This window comes from Sciurus carolinensis, chromosome 2 (genome assembly GCF_902686445.1).
Source record: "Sciurus carolinensis chromosome 2, mSciCar1.2, whole genome shotgun sequence".
NCBI lineage: Eukaryota > Metazoa > Chordata > Mammalia > Rodentia > Sciuridae > Sciurus > Sciurus carolinensis.
Genome location: NC_062214.1, coordinates 153,484,073 through 153,508,274, shown reverse-complemented (window position 1 = coordinate 153,508,274; position 24,202 = coordinate 153,484,073). Strand labels below are relative to the sequence as shown.

At 35.9% G+C, this 24,202-nt stretch overlaps 2 protein-coding genes and 1 non-coding gene across 3 annotated transcripts in view; 2 read left to right on the top strand and 1 right to left on the bottom strand.

The window, feature by feature from the left end:
- Fermt2 (FERM domain containing kindlin 2) overlaps positions 1-24,202 on the top strand; it is an 85,878-nt gene that overhangs the window by 3,266 nt on the left and 58,410 nt on the right. The window contains 1 exon segment of the mRNA XM_047538856.1: positions 21,352-21,585. Coding sequence (XP_047394812.1) covers positions 21,352-21,585 — 234 coding nt within the window.
- Positions 343-483, top strand: LOC124978568 (U4 spliceosomal RNA). The gene has a single exon (XR_007107538.1). It is a non-coding gene; the product is annotated as a U4 spliceosomal RNA (small nuclear RNA).
- On the bottom strand, positions 22,726-24,077 carry LOC124976120 (adiponectin receptor protein 1-like). Its single transcript, XM_047538857.1, is given in 2 exon segments — positions 22,726-23,180; positions 23,182-24,077. Coding segments are annotated over 2 exon segments (930 nt in total). The 5' UTR covers positions 23,982-24,077; the 3' UTR covers positions 22,726-23,050.

Genomic DNA, 24,202 nt, shown 5'->3' with positions numbered 1-24,202 from the left:
AGTGATGGACAATTATTGAAATCAGGCCACTATGGCCATGGAGCAGTTAATGACTGAAGGTATGGGAGGCAGTGTTCACCTGCATCTTTAGGCTCCAGCTGCCTGTCTGGTACCCTTCTCAGTCTCATTAGAGGGTGTATGAATACCAAAAACTTTATGTATTAGGTTATCTTCCTGTATAATGTTCAGTAGTAGCAATTCCCTGGAGTTGCTAGATCTCAGGATGACCCCTCCCTTCAACATGATATTAAAATTTTGTGTGCACATGTGGAAGTTTGTAGGAAGAGGCTACTTTGCTTTCATTCGATTCTCAAAGATGTCTGTGATCAAAATGATTATGACAGCTTTGCGCAGTGGCAGTATCGTAGCCAATGAGGTTTATCCGAGGCGCGATTATTGCTAATTGAAAACTTTTCCCAAAATGATTATGATACAACTATACAGTTTAGCCCTTGAGTTTCAGTTTTATTGTGAGGCTACAGTGTTCATCCCAGACTGGAACATTTTATTTAAGACAAAAACATTTAAATAATGCTTCCTTAGTATGTGTCAGTAATATCTTTGTATTTAGTTAAAATTTTACAAAGAACTTTTGCATTTCAGGTTAAGATCATTAAAATATGATTCTTAGTTTATACTAGTTCAAAGATCTGAGTGTTCCCTTTTAATTCTTAGTGTGAACTCATTTGTCATTTTGCATTGACCTTTTAAAAGACAATTAAAAGAGTGTGCATATTCTACAAATAAGTGATCTTTAGGGAATTATATCTGATGCAAGAGAAACTTTCATTTGTGACTGTCTAGGCTAGTTTTAGACAAAAGATTTTATCATTCATCTCCTCACTGCCTCATACCTGATCCTGAAAATGAAAGGTTGTTGTTTTCATCTATTTTTTTAAAATCCATATTGGGAGCTTTAAATAGAAGTTTTAAATCTCACTGCAGTTTTTGTTGAACAGATTTCAAACATAATGTTTTTAAAAGAAAAACCATTACGGATAAGAATTATGAAAATAAAAATCAAAGAAAATTATAAATTAATTGTATTGAAAAATAAATTTTGTAAGGAAAGGGCTCAGTGTTATGGGAATCCTCTGGAAGTTATTGAGAAGTATTAAAGAAAGCCAGTTCTACACAGAACTTAAGTAGCATTGACAGTTCTAACTCCCACAGAGATGCTTAGTTTTGATATTCACTGGATTTGTTCTCTGAGTTTTTATATCACTTTATAAAATTATTTTCTAAAAACTTGTATATGCAATTAAATTTCTATAATTTTTTCTATAAAAATTGATTCTAAATGAAGAGTAAGGGATTTATAGTAATGTGTGTACTGAAGGGAAGTCTAACCATTCAGTAGTTGAACCTGAGAGAAATTGACTAGATGACCTCTGAATTTCTTGTAGCCCTGATTCTATGAGTAGGAGGAAGGTTGAAGTTGGGTTAGATCAGGTCGAATAGAACAGAGGGAAAATGCAATTTAGGGGACTCAGGAATAACTAAAAAGAAATATAAGGAGTTGATTTAGAAAAGTTGAGGATTTTGTTTCTCAGTGTGACCTTAGAAAGAATTCATCCCTGCTTTAAAGTATGTTGTATCCTCACCATATAAAAAGGAAATAAAATGTGTTGGAGTTCCATGTTAAGATCAAATTAGACTGTGAGGTTAGCACACATGACCTAAAAAAGAAATTTTAATCAAATTACCATTAAGATTCCTTAAAGTGATTGTTAAGTGTGTTGTATATTCTTTGCCTCTCATAGGAGTGCAAAATATCTAATTGTTCCTTCAGGAACTCCAAAAATAAGTTTCTTTAGTTGAGCATCAGATGAAGAAATTGGCTTACATTAGGGACTTTGTGATATACATACACATACACACTTTAAACACTAGGATCAGAGTTTGGCAGAATGCACTGAGGGAGAGAAGCTTGTGAGACTAACTGGACAGCTCCCTTCTCATACTTGGGCTTAGCTAAGCTCCCTGGGGAATGCCTATGCTTATTCAGTGGAGTAGCATCATGCTGTTGAAATCCTCTGCTTTCCCCTTCGAGAGTTTTATGGAATGAATTCATGGAAATTAAATGTCTACATAATGCACCCTTCCTGCATTCATGGTGAAATATATTAAGATCATAAGAAAAATTTAAAAATCTTTGAGGATAGGGTGGAAGAAACACTAAAACAGTAAAATTTTATTAAAGAGAATTGGGTCTTAGTTAAATCTGTTAGCAAGTTTACTCAGTATTTCAAACACTATAAATGATCCATAGGAACTGAATATTGAATTTTATGTTTTTTAAAAATAACTCCTTAAAACTAGAGGACGGTACATAAATTTTAATACCCTTAAAACACCTAATAAAACATTAGCTATTCCTGGGTACATTATATAGTAGTTGCTACTTACCCCCTGCCCACCCTGCCCCACCATATTTTATACCTAGTTTTTAAAGTATAATAGAAGTGGGCTGGGTGCCATGACTCATACCTATAATCCCTCTGGAGGCTGAGGCAGGAAGATCAAAAAGTTTGAGGCTAACCTGGGAATTTAGTGTGACCCTGTCTCAAAATAAAAGAACTGGGAGTGTGCCTCAGTTGGTAGAGGGCCTCTGGGTTCAGTCTCCAGTACTGTAAATAAATATTGTTTGATTCTAACTAACTAGAGTTAATTTATTATGGATACGCTGAAAAGAATGTCTGTTTTATTCAGTTACAAAAGACTTTATTGGAAACACCTTAATAGCTTTTGAAGAAAATTTTGAAATTGAAATTTTTTTGAAGAAAATAAAGTTTTAACTTTTATCTTCAACTTTTTTAAACTTTCAGATTTCTGAATTTAAGAATAATTCAGTGAACACTATAATTATCTAGATCACTTGTTAGCATTTTGACATTTGATTTCACTATGTACAGTCATCATGCATCTTTTGAAGCCATTTGAGTAACTTGGAGACATAATCTTTCATCCTGAAATACTTAAATATGTAAAACCTAAGAACAAAGACCTTCTGTATATTTATAGTGTACTTATCAAATTCAGGAAATTTAACATTGATTTGGTGCTACCATCCAATACACATCCGTATTCAAGTTTTGTCCCATAATGGCTGTTTTTTCCATCCAGTATCTCATTCCACTTTTAATTGTCACAAAATTGACCTCTTAATCTCTTCTAATATACAGAATTTTCACCATACCTAGAATCCTAGAAGAGTGTGTAAGCGGTTTGTTCATATTACATTAAGGGTGTATGTAAAATAACAGTATTTCCAGACTTAACAGACATCCTGTAGAACAGTTCCTACTGTTCAATCTTTTAAGCCGTTGTTTTACTTTTTTAAAAGAAGGTTCTTTGTTGATGTGAATTTCACTTGAGAATACACACACACACACACACACACACACACATTTTAATGTAGTGCTCTGCTCTAATTCAGAGCCTCACAGATGCTAGGCAAGTGCTGTACCACCACGACACATCCTTAACCCTTCACTTAATATTTTTTATAGATTCTCTTTCTATTCTTTATCTTTAAAATTTAGTGTACTTTTTAGTTTACTATTAGATAAGCTATTGATAATACTTATATTTGATTGGTTAATTGATTGAGATAAGGTCTTACTTTGTTGCCCTCCTAGTATTCAATTCTTGGACTCAAGGATTCTCCCACATCAGCCTCTTGAATAGCTGGGACTACAAAAAAACACCTGCACCCAAATCCAGCTATTGATAAATATTTTTACATATCATTGGTTATAGGTTTCACACAATTTAGCTTTCCTCATAGTGTCTTAGGTGCTAATGGATACATGGATCAGTACAAAAAAATGTGTTGCCTAATTTGCCAGATTTAATGTCAACTTCTGGCCTGGCACTTAGTTTGTATAATTCTTGGAAACCTAAATCCAACCTTCTGAGTGGGTTTTGACTTCTGTAAAATTTTTGTAGGTTCTGGTGAGATTTAAATGAGATAATACGTATTAACGTGCTTTATATAAACCATTAGTGCTACACAAATGAAAGTGACTACTTTCGCAGTAGCATTAAAAGTATCTGAGTGCCTGGTTTGCGGGGGGAGGGGCACACTGGGTGTGGTGGGGTGCACCTGCATTCTCAGCAACTCAGAAGGCTGAGGCAGGAGGACATGAGTTCAAAGCCAGCCTCAGCAAAAGCACTAAGCAACTCTGTGAGACCCTATCTCTAAATAAAATATAAAATAGGACTGGGGATGTGACAGTGGTCGAGTGCCCCTGAGTTCAATCCCAAGTACCAAAAAAAAGTATCTGAGCATATTAAAGTGAGGAGAAAAAAGGAAAGAAGGTTAAAATGTAATCTAGAATATTTAGTAAGTTCCAGCTAATACTAGCAGGGAATTAGACTCCTCAGAAGGAGGACTGTTTTATGTTCCCACTCCCTAAACAAGGAGAAAAATAGCTATCATTCCACTCTTTCCCCTGCTTTCAAACACACCTGATTCTGTAATGTAACAGAAGAGCTTTTTAACTGCTGTTTTCATGAGATTTCTGAAATGCAGTAGACCAATAAGTGGATGATGGTATTTCAGGGATTTGAAAAATTTATAACCATGAAAGCTCCAGTAGCAAATTAATTCTCTACTTAACATGTTTTGTAAGAGTGATGTTTTTTATTCATTTACAACAAATGAATGATATAAAATTGTTTCTTGGCACATGAAAACATTGGGCCTATTTAAAAACTAATGAAAGTAATTTCAGGAAGAAAAGCTATTGTGTACAGTATTACAGAAATAAAAAATAATGCTAATACCATGATACATTTTTTAAAAATATACATACTGTGTAAAATAAGTACCCTGAGAGAATATTTTAAAATAATTTTTGTTTTTTCAAGTTAAGAGATGTGATATTTAACTTGGATTTGTGGTTACAAATCCATACCCATTATAATTCATTCTTAACAAATTATTTGCAGGATTATGGCATAATTCTTTTCCTGTTAATGTTTTTCTTAAGGTCATGCTTATGAGGTATAATTTACATAGAGTAAAATTTATTCTTTTTAGTATTATACTGTGGGTTTTACGAAATTTGCAGTCATGTAAAACTACCACAGTCAAGGTATAGAATTTTTACAATACTGCAGAAAGATTTCCTTGTGTTCCTTAAAAGGAACTAAGGGGCTGGATCAGTCCAGCCCCTTAGTTCCCAGCCCCTGAATACCACTGACAGTTTGCCTTATCTAGACTGTCCTGTTTTTAGAACTGTACAGTGTAAACAGCTGCATGAATTTATCTTGTTCACTTAGCACAATACATTTGAGATTCATTCATGTATTTGTGTGCCTTAATTTTTGTTATTGCTGAGTGTTAGTCAATTAAATGGACATACGCCAGTTTTATCCATTCAGTAATTGAAGAATTTCTGAGATTATGAATAAGGCTGCCATAAACATTTATGTGAACATATATTTTCATTTCTCTTAGATAACCACCTAGGGGTGGGATTGCTAAACAGGGATGTACATATTGAAAGTTTTAAGAAAATGCAGGGCTTTTTGCAGAATTACCACATCATTTTGCATTCCTATCGGCCTAGTATGAGAGTTCCAGTTGGTTGCAGTCCTCCCCAGCACTGAGTATTGTCAGGGTTTGTTGTTTTAATTTTAACTGTTCTGATAACCAAGAGGTGGTTTCTCGTGATTTTAATTGGCTTTTCTCCAATGACTAATGAAGTTGGGGAGCTTTGTCACTTGCTTATTTGCCATTTTGCATATTCTTAGGTTAAATGTCTTCAACACTTTTGTGTTGAAAGAAAAAATGTGTTTACTTTCTTGGTGAGTTTTAAGAGTTCATTATACAGTCTAGATACAAGTCATTTTGTCAATTCTGTGTTCCCTTTCTCTTTATTTTCCACTTTCTTAAAACAAAGAGCAGACGGTCTTAATTTTGATGAAGTCTAGTTCATTAGTTATTTTCTTTTCCAAATTGAGCTTTTTAAAAATATATTACATATAGCAATGTCTTTGCTTAAACAGGGTTGAAAAATTTGTCTTATGAATTATATGGCATTTGCAAATAAATGGAGGCAATAGGAGAATATCATGCTAAGTGAAATAAGCCAATCCCGAGAAACTAAAGGCAGAATGTTTTCCCTGATAAGTAGATGATGATATTTAATGGGAGTGAGGGAGTGAGGAGTGAAAGAAGAATGGGGGAACTTTAGATTACATAGAGGGAAATGAGAGGGAGTGGGGTATGAAAAATGGTGGAGTGAGACAGACATCATTACCCTGTGTACATGTATGATTACATGAATGGTATGAATCTACATCGTGTACAACCATAGAAATGAAATGATGTACCCCATTTGTGTACAATGAATCAAAATGCAGTCTGTAAAAAAATTTTAAAAATAAATAAATAATTTAAAAATAAATTAGTTTATTTTTATATTTTAAAAGAAGGAATATATGAGGAAGAGTAGTCTTTATCAGAATGTAAACAGTTGCATTATACCATTTTAAATAATTTCATTATGCCTACTTAAAACATAATTACAATTTCAAATTTGAAAAAAAATTAGATTTTAATTTTATTAATATTTATGATTGATGTCACTAGAAAACTTAAGAGTTTTAGAAATATAATCATAAAAATAGACCTATAGGAAAACATCTTTAAATAAGCAAAGAATGATTTCTGGGTTTAATGGTATAGAAAGAATTAGAGGTAAATCTGTTTCTAAATCTTGGCCATTCATCCTTGCGTATGCAAGGTTTTTTTGCCTTGTTCCCTTCTCTTTGTAATGTTTAGTATGTTAAGATTCTTTGGAAATTATTCTTCAAATATGGTAACATTCTGCCATATCAAAAATAATATATAAAAATATATATAAAAACAATATATAAAAGTACTATCTTTAAATAAAGATGATATCTGCAGCTACACAAGGTGGTACACTCCTATAATCCCAGCAGCTTAGGAGGCTCAGGCAGGAGCATCGCAAGTTCAAAGCCAGCCTCAATAACTTATCGAGGCCCTAAGCAACTTAGCAAAACCCTGTCTCAGAATAAACAGGCTGGGGATGTGACTCAGTGGTTATGCACTCCTGGATTCAATCCCTGGTACCAGAAAACAAGAAGATATCTACAACACTACTATTGTAGATAAGAATCAGTATTCAAATTCAATTCAACATTGAAAATGTTGTACTTATTTATTTGTAGTGACTGGTCTAGAGTTATGTAGTACGTAAATGTTTTAAAAGTTAATTAAAAATGATATCTTACATTTTTTTCAATTTCAGAAATTGTTTTTATGTAAGGTAGTGTTGTATATGAAAGGGAAAAGGAGAGAAACAGTAAATGAGAGGTTTTCATTTGGATTTCCTTTCATGATTCAAGCTTCATACTCATCCACTATTTAGATATATAAAGACAGGCCAATAACAGTGTATCCTTAGGTAACCTGGGCACACTTTTCAAGGTTACTGAACTGATAACCACTAGTCCAGAAGATGTGACATTTATTCAAGAATCTGTAATGAATCTTTTCTCAGCCCTCTTATTTTTATGCCATCTTGTAATTTAAAAACACATCAGACATTTTTAAAGATCAATTGTAATTTTATAGCATCAGTGTAATGATATTTTTGATGTCTTTTTCTTAATGGAATACTCAGTTATGAATAAAACACTAATAAAGTGCCAGCATTATTGATTGTAGATGAGGTTGTCTGTTGAATAAGTGCCTCCCAGCTTAATGGTCCTTAATGTAGTTCTTGAGTTCAGATTTAAGAATTTCCTAACATTTGAAATTAAAAATAACTTGAAAAAAGTAAATGATTGCTGTATCAATTTTAAAAATTATATGCAAGGTGGTAATGGATTCTGTTTCTGTGGTAGAATGCTCTGGGTCTGAAGCATAGACTGAGGGGCAGCCCACTTGTGTCAGAATCCTGATTATACCATATACTACTGCATGACATTGGGCTCGTGTGACTTATTACCTACCTGTCTGTGCCTCTGGTTTCTCATCTGTAACATGGGGAAAATAATAATAAGGCTTATTTTAAGAATTGAGTTTGTTAATACATTTGAAGTATTATTATAGCTGGGTGCACACCTGTAATCCCAGCAACTGGGAGCTGAGGCTGGAGGATCATGAATTCAAAGCCAATTTCCGCAACAGCAAGATGCTAAGCAACGCAGTGAGACCCTGTCTCTTAATAAAATACAAAATAGAGCTGGGGATGTGGCTCAGTGGTTGAGTGCCCCTGAGTTCAATCCCCAGTACCAAAAAAAAAAAAAAATGAAAAAAATAGAATAACTGTAATGATGATACAGTTCAGGCTATTTTAGTGGTTTGAAAATTTTTCCCTTCTGCTGAGCTAGAGAAATAATATATTTTATAAAACATTGAGAATGTGTCTTATGTAAAATTAAGCAAAATAGTACCAATTTATTCTTTGTCATTTTAGGAATATATGTATTATAATTTTGTTTTACTGCCTTGTGTCACTATTAGTTATAAAGAAATATAAAGATGTTTTAGAAGCTATCAATTTTGTGCTTTAAAATATACAAAACTATTTATAAACTGTACTAACATGGAGAGAACTTCCATAAATTTAGTATTCTAGTTAGAGAAATGCCTCCTTTCAAAGGTAAACTTTGTTAGTGGTTAAGAACTTAGTCTAGTCTAAAACATGCCACTCAAGTACTTACATATGATATTGGGCAAGTTATGTTACTCTCTCCTGGTTATTTAATTTCAACTTTAATTTACTTATTTCTTGGAGTTGATGTATTGACTAAATATGGTGTTAAAAGAATTAATAGAATCTCTGGTAGCTAGTAGGGTGACTATACTAAGGTCAATAAAATGTTATTCTTCAGATACCCTTCAAATACTAGTATCTTTTAAATATTATAATTCCAAACATAAATTTGAATTGCAATTTTAAATATTCTAATTGAAATGTTTACCCTTTTGTCAAAACTGTTTTAGGAGATTTTCTTTTGTCATTCTGTGGAATGGCTATGAAGTTTCTTAGTAGCTTCCCTAAAGCCATAGTACCTGGGTTTGAATACTGGTTTCACTACATAAAAACATTACAACCTTGTGCCAAGTTTCTTAACATCCCTGATTTAGTTTCCTTGTAAGTAAAATGATGCTAACAATATGTTGAAGGTTTAATGCTGGTACATGTGTAAAGTTAGAATTTGTTCTTGGCAGTAGTAAATAGTAGTTAGAATAATTGTGATTTTTTGAGCATTTTGTTGGGGCTAGGGACATTCCACTATTAATTATCTTATGAGTTTGGGAAATAAATGTCTTAAAGAACTTGAAATAGCAAAAAGAGGTCTTAGGGTGAGGTGGGACATGTAAATATTCTTGCATGAAGATAGTTCTCAACACTCGGGCTGTAGTTTTGGTAGGTTGTAGAGGTATATAGTGTGAGACTTGTGTGGGGAATAAGATACATGATCTTGACTTTTTTAACAGTAGCAACAGCTAACACTTGTGGAGGACCAGCATTGTTTCAGGTACTGCAGTACAGTCCCTGTTCCTACTGTGAGCAGTTTTCTAGTAACAAAATGAAAACAGAAGATTGCCTTGAGTCAATAGTCTGGTTGAGAAATGCCAAATAATTGGCACTTGACTACAGGAAGCTGATGGAGAATTAGAAGCTTGAATAATGACTGGCCTTATTTGAAGAGAGCCAAATTGAAAAGTTGGGAAGAAAGGCATTCTGGGTTGGGGACTGCAGCATTTTTAGTGTATTATAGATTAGTTTGGAGAAATAGAATATTGCTTATGAAAGCAAAGATATAATTGAGTGCAAAATGATACTCGCTTATTCTTTGATTTGTTCCTTCACTCACACACTTAATATTTCAAATAAGAACCTGCTGAAGGCCAGAGACTATACTACAATCTGGAGTGAACAAAATTAGCCTATTGCTTATCCTCATTCAACTTGCAGTCTTAGGGGAAGATATTCTTTAAATAGTAATTGCTATAATGTAATGAATGTTATAGAAATTGAAATAGTTAAGGAAGTGGATACTGGGTAACCTGGCCTAGTTTATAGGAATGGGTTCTGGAGGAAAGTGGCCTGAAGGTATTAGAATTTGTTAGTAGTTTCTGAGAAAAACTTAAAATGTCAAAGCCAATTAAATATTCTTACTGAATTGCTTCATTTTTGAACTGTGAATGAACTAGTGCCTTTGATTACTTTTAAAAGACAAATCCAGTTAGAATTTAGCCCTAAATCTCATGAACTCAAGCCCTGTCTTCTGAGAACTATGATAGTTTGAACCAAATGAATAGTAGGCTTTCAGGACTGAACAGTGTTACCCACTCTTGGGAAAAGACTAATTGGCAAACCATCTCTCTGTGTATTCCCTGTAATTGTATTCATGGCCTATGTGATCAGACAAAGCTTTTCAACTACTTGAGTATATGTTGTATCAGATGATGCATTAAAATTAATAGACATTTTTATTTTGAATTTGTAACTTCAAAAGACTGTCAAATTTAGAGATCTCTTTATTTTGTTTTGAAGAATGTGGAAGAAATAATACTTTTTTATTTTTTATTAGTTTAGTTTCATGGTCTGCTATAGTTTCTTAGGTTGCTATTTTAAATATCATAGCCAGAAATGTTTATTTCTCATAGCTCTAGGGTATGAGAAGTCTAACATCAAGGTCCAACCTGGTTGGTTTCTGGTGAGGGCTCTGTTCCTGGTTTCTCACATGGGAGTGGGTACCAGCTCTTTTGTATCTCCTCTGAGGATGATAATCTCATCAGGAGGTCTCTGACATCTGTGACTTGATCATCCTGTGCCAGACCCTGGGTTCTGCCTTTGATTTGTTACAAGGATGAATAAAATCAAAGACTTTTCATCTAGTGGGGAAACTAGTTACATAAAATAAATTATAATAAAGTGTGATGTATTATTCACAATACTCAGGTGCACTTAGCTTCTTTGACAAGGTGGTCAGTGAAGATTCAGAAGTGATAATATTTGGGCTAGTCTGGAGTATGAATTTGTTTTGTTTGGGAAGAGGGCCTGGAGATTAAACCCAGGGGTACTTCACCACTGAGTACAATCCCAGTCCATTTTATTTGTATTTTGAGACAGGGTTTTGTTGAGTTGTGGAGGCTGGCTTTGAACTTGTGATCCTCCTGCCTTGGCCTCCCAAATTGTTGGGATTACAGATGTGCACCATTATATCCAGCCTGAGGTTAGGATCTTGTCAGTTTGTTAAAGGACAAAGGAATGAGTACCATTGTGTTCCACAAATGAGGCCTGAGCATGAGATGCATCAGGGATGGCCAGTACTACCAAACAAGGAATTTTTTTTTTAATCCGTGATTTTTTTAAAGGATTCTTTATAACTTTATTTTATTTAGTTACTTTTTTATGTTGTGCTGAGGATTGAACCCAGTGCCTCACACATGCTAGGAAAGCTCTTTACCACTGAGCCACAATGCTATCCCAAGAAATCTTAATATTAATCATTTATGCTCACACTCAACACATCCAGCTTGCTTCTCTTTTGAATAACTTTATTGTGGTTAATGGAGTCATCACAATGCCACCTCAGTAGTCACACCAAGCTGGACTCAAATCCTAACTCCTCTCATGCCAGCTTTATGACCTTCAACCAAGTTTTATAATTTCTCTATCCTTTGCATTTCTCATTATAAAATAGGAATTATAATGATATTTACCTGTTATCATTCTTGTGAGATCTGTCAAGTGCTTGATACATAAAATGTTCAACAAACAGATTTTAGTGCAGCTTTTTCACCCATTTAATTGTTAAGCTGGAAACTTTCTAGTTCTCTTCACTTTCCAGCTGTCCTCTCTAATCTACATTAAATATCATTGAGACCTATGTGTCTAATTTAGACTTTTCCCTCACATTTGGTTTCTTCTCTTTAGCTTTTGCTTTAGATCGGACATTCTTTATTTTGAGGAAGAAGGGTCTTGCTGAGTTGCCCAGTAAGAGTTCTAGGATCTCGAACTTGAGATCTTCCTGCCTTAGCCTTCGAGTTGCTAGGATTATAGGCATACCCCACTGCACCTGACTGATTCCCCATTTGTTTTAAGTCCTAGGTGAAATGCCACATCTTCTTGAGAGCCTAATTAATCTTTCACATTTAAAGTTGGTTGCTTCTGTGACACTTTGTTCTTTTACCTTTTAGCTCATTTTACTTGCCTCTCACTTGGATTGTAAGTACTTCTAGGATAGCAAATCTTACTAATTATTATATTTCCTGGCCTGCCATATGATAGGTACCTGGAAAATGTTTATAAAGTCATTTATTAGTTGAGTACCTGAAGTGAGCAACATTCTTCATGTATTTGCCTTTTTTTTTTTTTTTTTTTTTTTTTCCTTTTTGAAGGTCTAAATGACTAAAGAGACAAGAATAAGAGAGCACATCCTAAAATCAAGGGAGAGTGGGAAATCCCATAATCCTCAACTCTGAAATTAAAAGAAGAGTTTGAGAGGAGTGAGATCTAAGGTGTGAGAGTAAGGAGTTCTTAAGAACAAGCATTGTGTAAATGCTAAGATTAAAATTTAATGCCCTCTGCATTTCAGTAAATATTAAGGATAATATTGTGGCCATTTTTAAGTGCATTTAAGCTTTAATTTTACTTATTGACCCTATCTTTATATGTTACTGGCAATACAATCTCATTAGAAACATTAAGAAGAGTTGAAGTTTAGTTTTAGGTATTGGAAAGGAAAGCAAGTTAAAACTCTTCTGTTGTCGTTAGCTTAGCAGAGGAAAGAAACCCTGACTTTAGGCATCAAATTATAACTGGGAAAGAGAAAGTAAGTTAATTCCTGAAGTTTGTGGAAAGATGGTTCCAGAGTAACCAAGTGCCCTGCAGGTCAGTACTGAGCAGGAAGCCCTTAACTGCCTCACAGCTCACCAGTTTGTATCCAGCAGGTGCCACTCTAGCAATCTTTCTTAGATCTCAGGTTGAAAAGCCTTCTATGAAATGATGATTGTATAGTACATTGTTGCTAGCAATATATTTTTTAGTTTTGATTGGGTAACTTAAGAGTCTTTTTGGAACCTAAATATTATTTATGGTGTTCTTTGATGCAAATCTGAATCCTACGACTTACCAGTTAACTTTTGGAGCATAATCATTTTGCACAGTAAGTATTATTTTGACCAGAGGAATTTATCATTTTTAGAAGATGTGAGATAGACGTTAATTTCATTTCCTATTTCTAGGGGAATCTACCAATCTTAAAGTTAGTGTGGAAGAATGTTGTCATTTTAAAGTTGAAGAAAGCATGCTTTTTTCAAACATTCAAATAAATTAATAAATTATGTACTATTTTTCTTGTTGATTTAAAAATAAGTTTCTTATTGGGATTAATGTTTTTTTGGAATAATGAGGGATCTTTAAATTTTTCAAAATGAATTTATTCCTTTATTAAATATTTGCCAAGCATTGTGCCAGGTACTAAAAATATAATGGTGACCAAAGTAGACATTATTCCTATCCTCTCAAAGTTTACAGTCTACTAAGGAAGACAAACAGACCTCCTTCACACACACATAACACCCTCATGAACAACAAGCCAAATACAGAATTTGATAGGTAATACCCTATTGTGCTAAAATAGGGAGTAAAGGGGGAATACAGGACATTGGAGGACTCTTCTTAGGTAGGTTTTATGATTTGGACAAGTATCCTCCAAAGACCCATATGTTGAAAGTGTGTCCCCAGCCTGTGAAACTGTTTGGAGGTGGTGAAACTTTTAGGAGATGGGGCCTGGAATAGGAAGTTAAGTCATTGAGGATGTGCCCTAGAAAGAGATATTGAAACCCTCGCTGCTCTTCCTCTCTCTGCTTTGCAACTACGGGCTCACCAGAAACAAGTAGCTCCTGCATTACACTCCCTCTGTGATACACTGCCTTGCCACAGACACAGAGGTGACAGGGCCAACTGAGACCTCTGAAACCATGAGCCAAAACAGAACTTTTCTCCTTAAAAGTTGATTATCTCAGGTATTTTGCCTTAGTAATGGGAAACTAACACAGTAGGGTAGTTAAGAAGGACTTGTCTAAAGACCTCTGAAAGCTTCTCTGGAATTTCAAGTAAAATCTGAAAGATGAGAGGGAATTCAACGTTCTGAGACTGGAATAGTATGTGCAAAGGCAATAAGACAGAAAAGAGCTTACTTTTTAGAGGATTCTATCTTGGAACTAAAATCCAGTGTGGCTGAAGCAGAGAAAGAATAGCACAAGATAAATTTGGAGGAGTATGCAGGCCATATTATCTGGAGCTTTATAGGCCATATTAAGGCATTTGGATTTTATTTAGATGCAGTTGGAAGCTGTTGAAAAGGCTTTTTAGCAGGAGAATGATGTGAAAGTGCTGAATAGATCATTCTGGCTGTTGTGTGGAAAGTGCTGGATGGAATCAAGGCAACCATTCAGGAGGCTGTTGACAGTTAGATGCTGGAGGTCTGAGATAGGGGGGTGCCAGTGGAGTCCACAGTGGAAATGAAAATTGACAGGGTTTGTTGATAAATATGGGAAATGAGGGAAAGAGAAATGTTTGTGACTTTAGATTCACTGCTTGAGGAACCAGGTTGATGGTTTGTGCTGTTTACTAGCAGGAGGGATGGGAAATTTTGAGTTAACTTTTAAATATATTATGTTTGAGATATCTTGCTGGGAATGTAGCTCAGCACAAAAAAAAAAAAATTTTTTTTTTTTGCAGTATCTGTGAGATATCCAAATGCAGATGTGAGATGCTCAGTAGATGTACTAACTGGCACTCTAAGCAGACGTTGGACTGGAGATATAATGAGGAAAGTAAGTTTGTCCAGGTTTTTAAAACTGGGGGAGTGAATGAAATACCTAGAGAGTTATTTTAAGGAGGGAAGCACATGGTTCATAGAAGATGGTAAGAGCAGCAAGACCACAGGTAAGTAAGATCAGTGTTAGAGTTAGGAAAAGAAACCCTTTTTTCATCCTAACAAAAGATAGTAGGTCTATCTGGGTACAGATTCAAGCAGGTTTGTAGACTTAGTCGACTTGAAGCTAAAATAATTCCAATCTGATGGCTCCTGTATTTATTTTCTGCGTTAGAATCCATGGCTGTCTACTGAGAAATTTAAGGATGTTCAGAAGTTTTGAGGATGTTGATAAGTTTGACATAGTGTTGGACAGAAGAAACACAATAGGTTGGCCTGTGATGTCTTGAACCCTGTTGACCATAAACTTTTAGTAATTGCTTTAATGTACTTATTGTGAAATAGAAGAGGTTAAGTCCTCTTTAAGTTTGTTTGATGAGTGGGTAGGGTGGTATAGATAAATGGTGTGAGGAAATGGTCTGAAACCTTATTTTGGAAGGCAGGATTAGCCTGTGATTTTATGTGGTCTGGTCAGTCAGCATGACTTGCTTACATGAGTGTTGGGACCATTGCTTAGTAACTTTGTTGCTTGTACAGTAGGATTGTACACAGTGTTTTCTCACCATAGTAAAGACCATAAACTATTTAAGAGGATCCTGAAAAGGAAACAGGAGGAAGTGTGACAATATTAGCAGAATACAAAAATACATATTAATAAAAAAATTAGCGGTGTGTCCAGAAAGTTTCTCTGAATTTAGGAGAATGACAAGTTGCCTTATCAAAGATTATCTAGGTCTGGTATGCAGCTCAGTGGTATAGTGCTTGCCTCTCATTCACAAAGTTCTGGGTTCAGTCTCCAGTATTGAAAAGGAAAAGACAAAAAAAGATGATGATGATAATGATTATCTAATGTAATATAAAATTTGCATCTGGTTTAAGGAAGTGTGAGGATGCTAACCAAATATTTACATTTCTTTTCTGAAGGAATACTCAAAGCAACTAGAAGTTTATGCCACCTGAAAATTACATCTTGTCTCCCTTCATTCCAAACTCTTGCTAATTAAGAATTACTGACTTTTAAAATGTGGTTACTTAACATGAAAAAATATTTTTTCAACTTTATATTTAAGTGTTTTCTTGTTTGTTTTAAGAGATGAAATCTCTCTACATTGCCCAGGCTGCCAGAACTCCTGGCCTCAAGTGTTCCTCCTGCCTCAGCTACCTAAGTAGCTAGAACTACAGGCATGTGTTGCTGTGCCCAGCATTTCTTGATATTTTAAACAATTTAAAAGTTCTAACAATAAAAGACAATAATTTCATTTTAGAAGACTACATCAAAATAATCAAGTAGGAATTGGTGATCCTATTAGGAAAAGATTAAATAGGATTTTTCAATAGTGCATCCCTTTCTCTGTGCTTATATTTTGTAGAGTGTAAGCTAATTTTAATTGTACAAGGAAATGTATATTTTTTCTATAGCAGAAAGCTCTGAAATGTTTTATTTCTTTGCTTTGCTTTTGTGATTCATGGAATTGGTAAATGCTGTGATGCCAAAAGTATTTGGTGGAATAAGCAATATTTGTACACTCGACCTCCAGTGATGAAGGTCTTTTCTTCCTTGGAATACACAGATGTATTTTTGTAAAATAAATGTAAGACCACTTCCTGAATTGGAAAAGCATTCTGTTGCTGTCAAAGGAGGATATATTTATTGATTCAGTTAATGTTTTAGCATTTTGCAATTTTAATGATTTGAGTTTGAGTGCCTGTCAGATATTATTATGTGAAACAGAATACAGTGAAATTGGATCTGTTAAATAAGGAACACAGGTATAATTCTTTCCAGAACCCTGACAGAATTTTTTAAAGAATTTTTTTTTTTAATAAAAGAATGTCTTTGCTAGGTATAGTAAACTATAATTCAAGTAGTTCTTGATTTCAAAGTATTACTAAAGAGGGCTGAATTTATAAGTAAATCATGAAATTCTTTTCTTCCCCAAAGAAGAAAAATAAATAATGACTTCATAATAATACATTTTTTTTCTTCTTTGTTTTTTCTTTCTGAGAAATCTTACATTTGTGTGGGTTGCTTCTGAAAATCTAAAATAAAAAATGTAAAAACACGGTATAACAAATAAAAAAATAGTTACTCTATACCTGGAAAGAAACTGAAAATCCAAATGTGGGAAATACTCTCACAGTATCTTCCTGCATATGGTCTACCCCTTCAGTGGCTTTATAAATTGCTGATGAGTGAATCTACTCTGATGATGCTTGCTAACATCTCCATGGCAGATATGGCAGATGCTGGGCTGACTCTGTGTGTGTGTGTGTGTGTGTGTGTGTGTGTGTGTGTGTGTTACATTTAGTCATGTACTGTTAAGTTTGAAATACCAGGACTGGGGATATAGCTCAGTTGGTAGAGTGTTTGCCTTGCAAGCACAAGGCCCTGGGTTCAATCTCTAGCCCTGCAAAAAAAAAAAAAAAAAAAAAAGTTTGAAATACCAAACTAACCATTCTGAAGAGCAGAAATGTTTACTTAGAACTTGGTTCAAGGACTGGGGATGTAGCTCAGTAGTAGAGTGCTTGCCTAGCATATATGAGGCTCTTGAGTTCAATCCCCAGTAATGGAAAAAAAATTAAAAAAAACATTCTAGAACATAGTCCTTAACCAGAAGTTTCATGAATGGAAAATTATCTCAACGCTTTGGATTATACAAATTACAGGGAATTTTGATTTTCAATAGCTATTTTTTCAAGAAGCCTAAATTACACACAAGAAAAAACATTATTTTACTAATTCAGTAGCCTTTTCTTTTGCTTGACATTATTTACTTACAACTATTTATACACATGCATTTTCCTTTAAAAGTCATTATAATGTTTTTATGCTTCTACTCAATCTTTAGTTAGAGGAATAAATAACTATGTGTTGACATCTGAAGTCTTTTTTGTATATAGTGGAATGTACAAGTTATAGTTTCATGATGTGTTATGGTTTAACTTGCCACTGTAGAGACAAGCTGTGCTGTAATGCACAAGGTAACTTAAATACTTAGGAGCTGTTGCATTGAGATGAACTACTTTAAACATTCACTCCCCTCCAACACACACACACAGTTTGTGCATTTACATGCTTGCTTAGGCAGTTGTATCTAAATTGAAACACCATTTTTCTCAGGATTTTGATCAGGATATAAAATTTGGTTTTACTATTAATGAATAGAATAGATACATTGTGATGCCCTAAGTAGACTGGTCCTTCAGTGACAAACCAAAGTAGAACTGAAGAGAGGGTCAGTCTTTAAAGGGAGGGACAAGTGATCCTTTTGTGTTTCCTAAGTGTGATGAATAAATAGTTCTAGTGCCAATCAGATATGATGATTGGGTCTTTAGGCCATTGTGTGAAACTGACCTCCCTCAAACCTTAACTACTTGCATACTTGTTAAATGTGAGTGAGGCAGGGCTGTGGGGGTGAGGAGATGGAAAAGAAGCCCACGAGGGAAGTTTTGTATTTCTGAGGTGAAAGTTTGAAGCCTATTTGGTGGAAAGTTGAAATTTTATTGCATCATTATCTGAGTAAGTCCAAGATAGTATTGCTTACAGCAGGACTTTTTAAAAAATGTCCAAATACTTGGTTTTGGGGACTCTATGAGCCATAAGGTCTCTCCATGAGGACTGTTTTGATGTAGCACAGTATAGCAGTCTTAGCTGATATTTCAACAGATGAATAAGTAACCGTGTTCCTTGAAATTTTTTTTATGGACACTGAAATTTAAGTTTTACATACAAGTTATATAAGATACTATTCGTTTGATCCCCACACAACCATTTAAAAATACTAAAACCTTGCTTAGGTTGTGGGCCGTGAAAAAACAGAAGGCAGGGTTTGGTCATTGGGCCATTCATAATTTGCCAGCCCTCTGTTAATAGTAACATCATCCCTCTACATAGTTTTGACTTGAGAAAGCCAGTTCTTGACTAAAATTTCTTTTATATTGAGCGCTATGTCATTTGTAGTTGGTAACAAATTGCCTTTTTTATCAAAACCTATCTGTAACTTATTTCAAAGAGCCTCCTTATCAGTTTGGTTTTTCCCTTCCCCCATTTTAACACCTACTACTGGACAACATTGTTTGTCTTTCCTCACAGCATTGCTTCTGCCCTGCTCCTACAATAAAATTTTTTTTTTTTTTTTTTTTTTTTTAAGTAAGCATTTCTCTAAAGCTTTTAACAGGTGCTGTTGAGGCCTCCCCACCAGTTTCCTTGCAGCTGTGGGAGACAGATCCCTAACTTGCTGGCAGCTTCTTTTCCTCAAGCACAGGGATTTTGGACTTGCTGTTGCCTGACTGCAGGGCCTCTGGCCTGTGTATGGTAGCCAAGAAGTTCTAGGAATTTCATGGCCCCAAGAGGAGCCCTTAATCAAGGAAGTGGCGACATACCCGCTCCTTGTGGGTCCTTTTTAAGGCATACTCTACAGGATTCCTTAGAACTGAACTCCAGTTGTCCACAACAGTTAATGAATTCTTAATTGTCTTTTCTCCCTTTGTCTCACTTTTACTATTCCTCTCAAGTTCAAGTATGCTTCTTGGGATTCTCCTCCAAATAAGCTACCTCCACCCAATTTCTCATCTCAGAGATGCCTTTGGGGAGCCCAAATGATTTAAGTCAGTGCTTTGGACTCAGGCTGACTTATTACTGTTAAAACTGTTTCCCACCCTTCTTTGCCCACTGGAAGCATATTGTGTAGTTTCCTTAGTGGTAACATTGATGGAGAGTACAACAGAAGTGACTGGTGCAAGTGTTAGGAAGAAGGTATTATGTATCTACCCACCCATAACCCATAATCCAGTTCAGCTCAGCCTTGCTCCCCTGGATCATCATTCTTTGCAAATAGTCTTTCTGCACTTAGTTCTGTAATCCTGAAGGAAAAAAAATAAATAAATAAATAACATATTACTAGTTACTTCATTGTATTTGAAAGTGTCCCAGCCTTGACTGTCTTCTACAAGCTAGATCAGAATTAGTTATTTCTAAAAGTCAGTTGGTAAATTCTGTGCTGGAAAATAATTTAAGTTGCAGAGTATTACACACGTGAAATATTATAAGTAGTTGAGGAGTTGCAAAATAATAGTAACGTAGTTTTGCAGCCAAACTTCTAATTACATAATTGACTGAATTTTCTTGAAATAAAACAAATATTAAAATTTCTAAATGGCAGCACAATCACAATTAACTATAATTTTCTTGATGATAAAAAAAATTAAGGTCTGTGGATTCGGAAGTCTTATTCTACTTGTGTTTCTTTCATGAGAAATTCAGTTATATCAAGTAAATTTTGCCATCATAGAAAGTGTTTCTAGGCATATAATCACTGTGCAAACTTGATTTTTTTTGCTTAGAGATAGACCAGCTGTGTGTTTAAAGTTCCAGATTAATAATACTTTTAAATGACTTAAAGCCGATAAGCTCTTTTTGGAGGTATCAGAAGCCTGGTGGTGGTTTTGATTTTTCTTTGCAAGAAAGTTATTTTCCAGGGGCTTTTTTCTCCTTTGGAAGATTTGTTTGACTGTTGTTCTTTTTTTGAAATATCACTTCTGCCTTTTTTGGCACTTGATAAGCTTAACATATAATTGATCCCAAAAGTCTACTGTTACTGCTTCTTTAAAAACTAGCTGAAGTTAGATTTGATTGCTGCACATTTATTTTTAGGATTTGCCTGAGTGTAGCCATACCTTGTATAAATTACATTCCTTTCATTATTTGGTTGCATTTCATTTAGTTGCTTAAAACTGTTAAATGGTGTTTTCTGTCATACTTGAAGCAAATTTTGTTCAGTGAAAAAAGGTAGACTGTGTAACTTTGTTATTCTTATTGGTATATGTTTAAGATACAAGGTTGAAATGTAGGTTTTGTATGTTTTAGAGCTTTCTCTTAGTACAGTGCTGCTTATGGTTGTTTTACATACTCTTCCCCTTCACCTAAAATTGTGGGTCTTGTTTACTTTGGTTTCTCATCTTGCTTTTCACCACCTTGACATATTTTGCAGTCTTACAAACAGCAGCTTTTTTCACCTATTTTATCATGATAAAATTCTTTAAAGAATTTTAAATCTCAAAAACTACCAACTCCACTTCTTTATTAATGCTTCCTATTCTAACCCCCAGGGTTCTGTTTGTTCTCTGATAACACAGGGTACTTACTGTCATCCATGTGTCCCAGTTTGTATTTGATTTGAGCAGTGTTAATTACCCTGTGTATTCTGCCAGAGCTATCTTGTGTACTGACTTTTAAGGGTAGAGAATATTTTTAACCGTTTGTGTGTCTTGAGCGTTTTTTGGTGCCTGTCATATAACAGGCATTTATTATCTGCCGTTTTATTAAATAACAAATTTTATTTTAATTTTTCTCCAGATAATCTTGGTGAATTTTAAGAGTTTTGCTTGTTCATTGTTTTTTTATAGATGTAAAAAAAGATTGGTCTGACCATGCTCTCTGGTGGGAAAAGAAGAGAACTTGGCTGCTTAAGACACATTGGACCTTGGATAAGTATGGTATTCAGGCAGATGCTAAGCTTCAGTTCACCCCTCAGCACAAACTGCTCCGCCTGCAACTTCCCAACATGAAGTATGTGAAGGTGAAAGTGAATTTCTCTGATAGAGTCTTCAAAGCTGTTTCAGACATCTGTAAGACTTTTAGTAAGTATTAGATGCATTCTTCATTAAAGTATGAGTTGTGTAATGTACATATCATTGGTGACTGGAATTTAGCTTATCCAAGGGGTGGGAGTTAAGGTTAACTACATATGTGTATGTATATTTGAAATTTATACTTTATTTTTTACTTATTTTGATACTGGGGATTGAACCCAGGGGCACTTTACCACTAAGTACATTTCTAGTCCTTTTTTTATTTTCTGTTTTAAGACAGGGTTTCAATAAGTTGCTGTGGCTGGGCTCAAACTGTCAACCCTCCTACCTAACCCTCCCCAATTACTGTTATAGGTGTGTTCCACCATACCCAGCTCTGTTTTATTACTTAAAGGTTTCTTAAATTTGGGGGTGGGGTTTGTGCTTTTGTTTGCAGTATTGAGGATTGATCCAGGGCCTCACGCATGCTAGGCAGGCACTCTACCACTGAGCTATGTCCCCACCCCTTTATTTTTCATTTCAAGCCTCAGCCTCTGAAGTTGCTGAGTTTATAGGCATGCATCACTGTAACCTGGCTTATTTTTATTTTGAGACAGGGTCTCTCTGAGTTGCCCAGGTTGGCCTTAAACTTGTGATCCTCCTGCCTCAACCTCCTAAATAGCTAGGATTACAGATGTACTCCTGCTTACGAAGTTTTTATGTTAATTTAAGATAAATAATGGGTTAAGGAGAAACCCAGGAACAGGAGAAATCTAGTAGAGTTTTTTTTTTTTTTTCTGCTGTACTTTCTTTTATTATCATCATAGTCTTTGCATCAAGATACATAGCAATGATAGCAGGTTTCCTTTTAAAGCTTAGTATTAAATATTAAATATCTTTCCCCAGTTTAATTTTACATTACTCTGCCAAGAAAAAAAAATTAAAACTCAAGTTATTTGAAGCCTGGACACACTTCCATGATTAGCCAGGCTATGTTAAAGTTGGTGTCTTTATTCTTCCTGCTATGTAAGCAGAACTAGGCCCTAGAAAGATGGGACCAGGTTATATTGTTTTTGAAAAGTGTGCTACAAAAATGGATGGCCTGTTATAAGCCAGGTTACAAAGTGAGGATGGGGGTAAGGGAGGGACATTTTCTTTCAGGGGGGAAAAAAAAAATTCTGAAGAGTCCAGTCCATAATTTTTTTCTGAAAATGGTTGAAGGAAGGGGTAAAATCTCAAAATGAGCTTCAAAGTACTGTCTCTGTCAGGGACCAGTAGTTGTCTTGCTGAGGAGGGTGACTGCCGAGGAGAGGGATGACTATGTTGACCATCCCCACCCTCCCCAGCTAGGGGAATGGAAATGGAAAGTTTATTGCCCAGTGGCTGTGAAAGTGAGCTGAAGCTTAACTGGTACTGAATTCTCTAAGAGGTTTCTTCTAGAAACAGACAACTCAGACTCTTCCTCTCACTTCAGCAAAGAAGTTATTTTTAAAAGCACTTGGGAAATTCCTCCTTCACCTCAAGGTGGGAAGGCTCAGAGAAGGGAGTCATCAGTACAGCCACCTTCTAGGCCATAACGGAATTCCTGAAGGTTGGAGACCCCATAGAAGTGGACAAAGGCTGCTGCCACCACCAGGACGTGGAAAATCTGATGGGACTGGAACTGCTCTTGTTTGCCGGTGCTTAGGAGTGGCAAACCGGTCCCACTGTGCCACAATGATGGCAGAGATGCCCAGGACACAGATGATGGAGAGGTAGATGAGCCAAGGCTGTGGGGAGCAGTAGAAGGAGTAATAGAGCCAGGGGACAAAGCTCCCCATAATCAGTAGAGCAATCCCTGAATAGTCCAGTTTGGAAAAAGTCCGAGAGACTGTCTCTGAATGACAATAGACGGTGTGGAAAAGCCAGGAGAAGCTGAGGCAGAGCACTACACCCAAAAAGAACATGCCAAAAACCACCTTCTGAAGAGGGACCATGAAGTACATATTTGGTCTAAGCATGGTCAAGATTCCCAAAAAGAGAAACAGCACGAAACCAAGTAGATGGGTCCAGATGTTGCCAGTTTCTGTGTGTATGCGGAAGATGCTCTTGAAGCAAACCCGAAAGGAGGGTATGGGTGGTCTGTGGCCATGTAGCAGATAGTTATTGTCCTTCAGCCAGTCAGGGAGTACATCGTAGGGGATGACCCTCCAACGTCCCTCCCAAACCTTATACAGGAACTCCTCCATCTTCTCCATGGCATGGTGGGCCTGCAGGGGAAGTGTGAGTACCTGAACCTCCTCCTCTTCTTCCTGGGGTACTGGGCATGTTTGCTCTTCTTCAGCCTTTTTTGGGTTGGCAATTACTCGTTTGCCCTTCTCTTCTAGCAGGGGTCCCAGTTCAGCCAGTTCCACCGAGTCAGTTTCCCTGTTATTAGCAGGTGCCCCATTGCCCTGTGCCACTACAGATCCTTTGTGGGAAGACATCTGACTGGTGCCTCAGTACCCTGTAGCTTCAGCTTGGGAAAAGGCTGGGGTTTCTCAGCCCCAGGGGGCAGAGATCTCCCTGTGATGGCAAACAGGCCGGGGTGGGGGGGGGGGGGCAGGCTCTGCTGGGGGCCGCGGTCCCCCAGCTACATCCCGTGGCACTGGAGGCGGCCTGCGGCCGAGCGGCCCGGGATCTTCGGCGCCCTCCCCGCGCCGGAAGG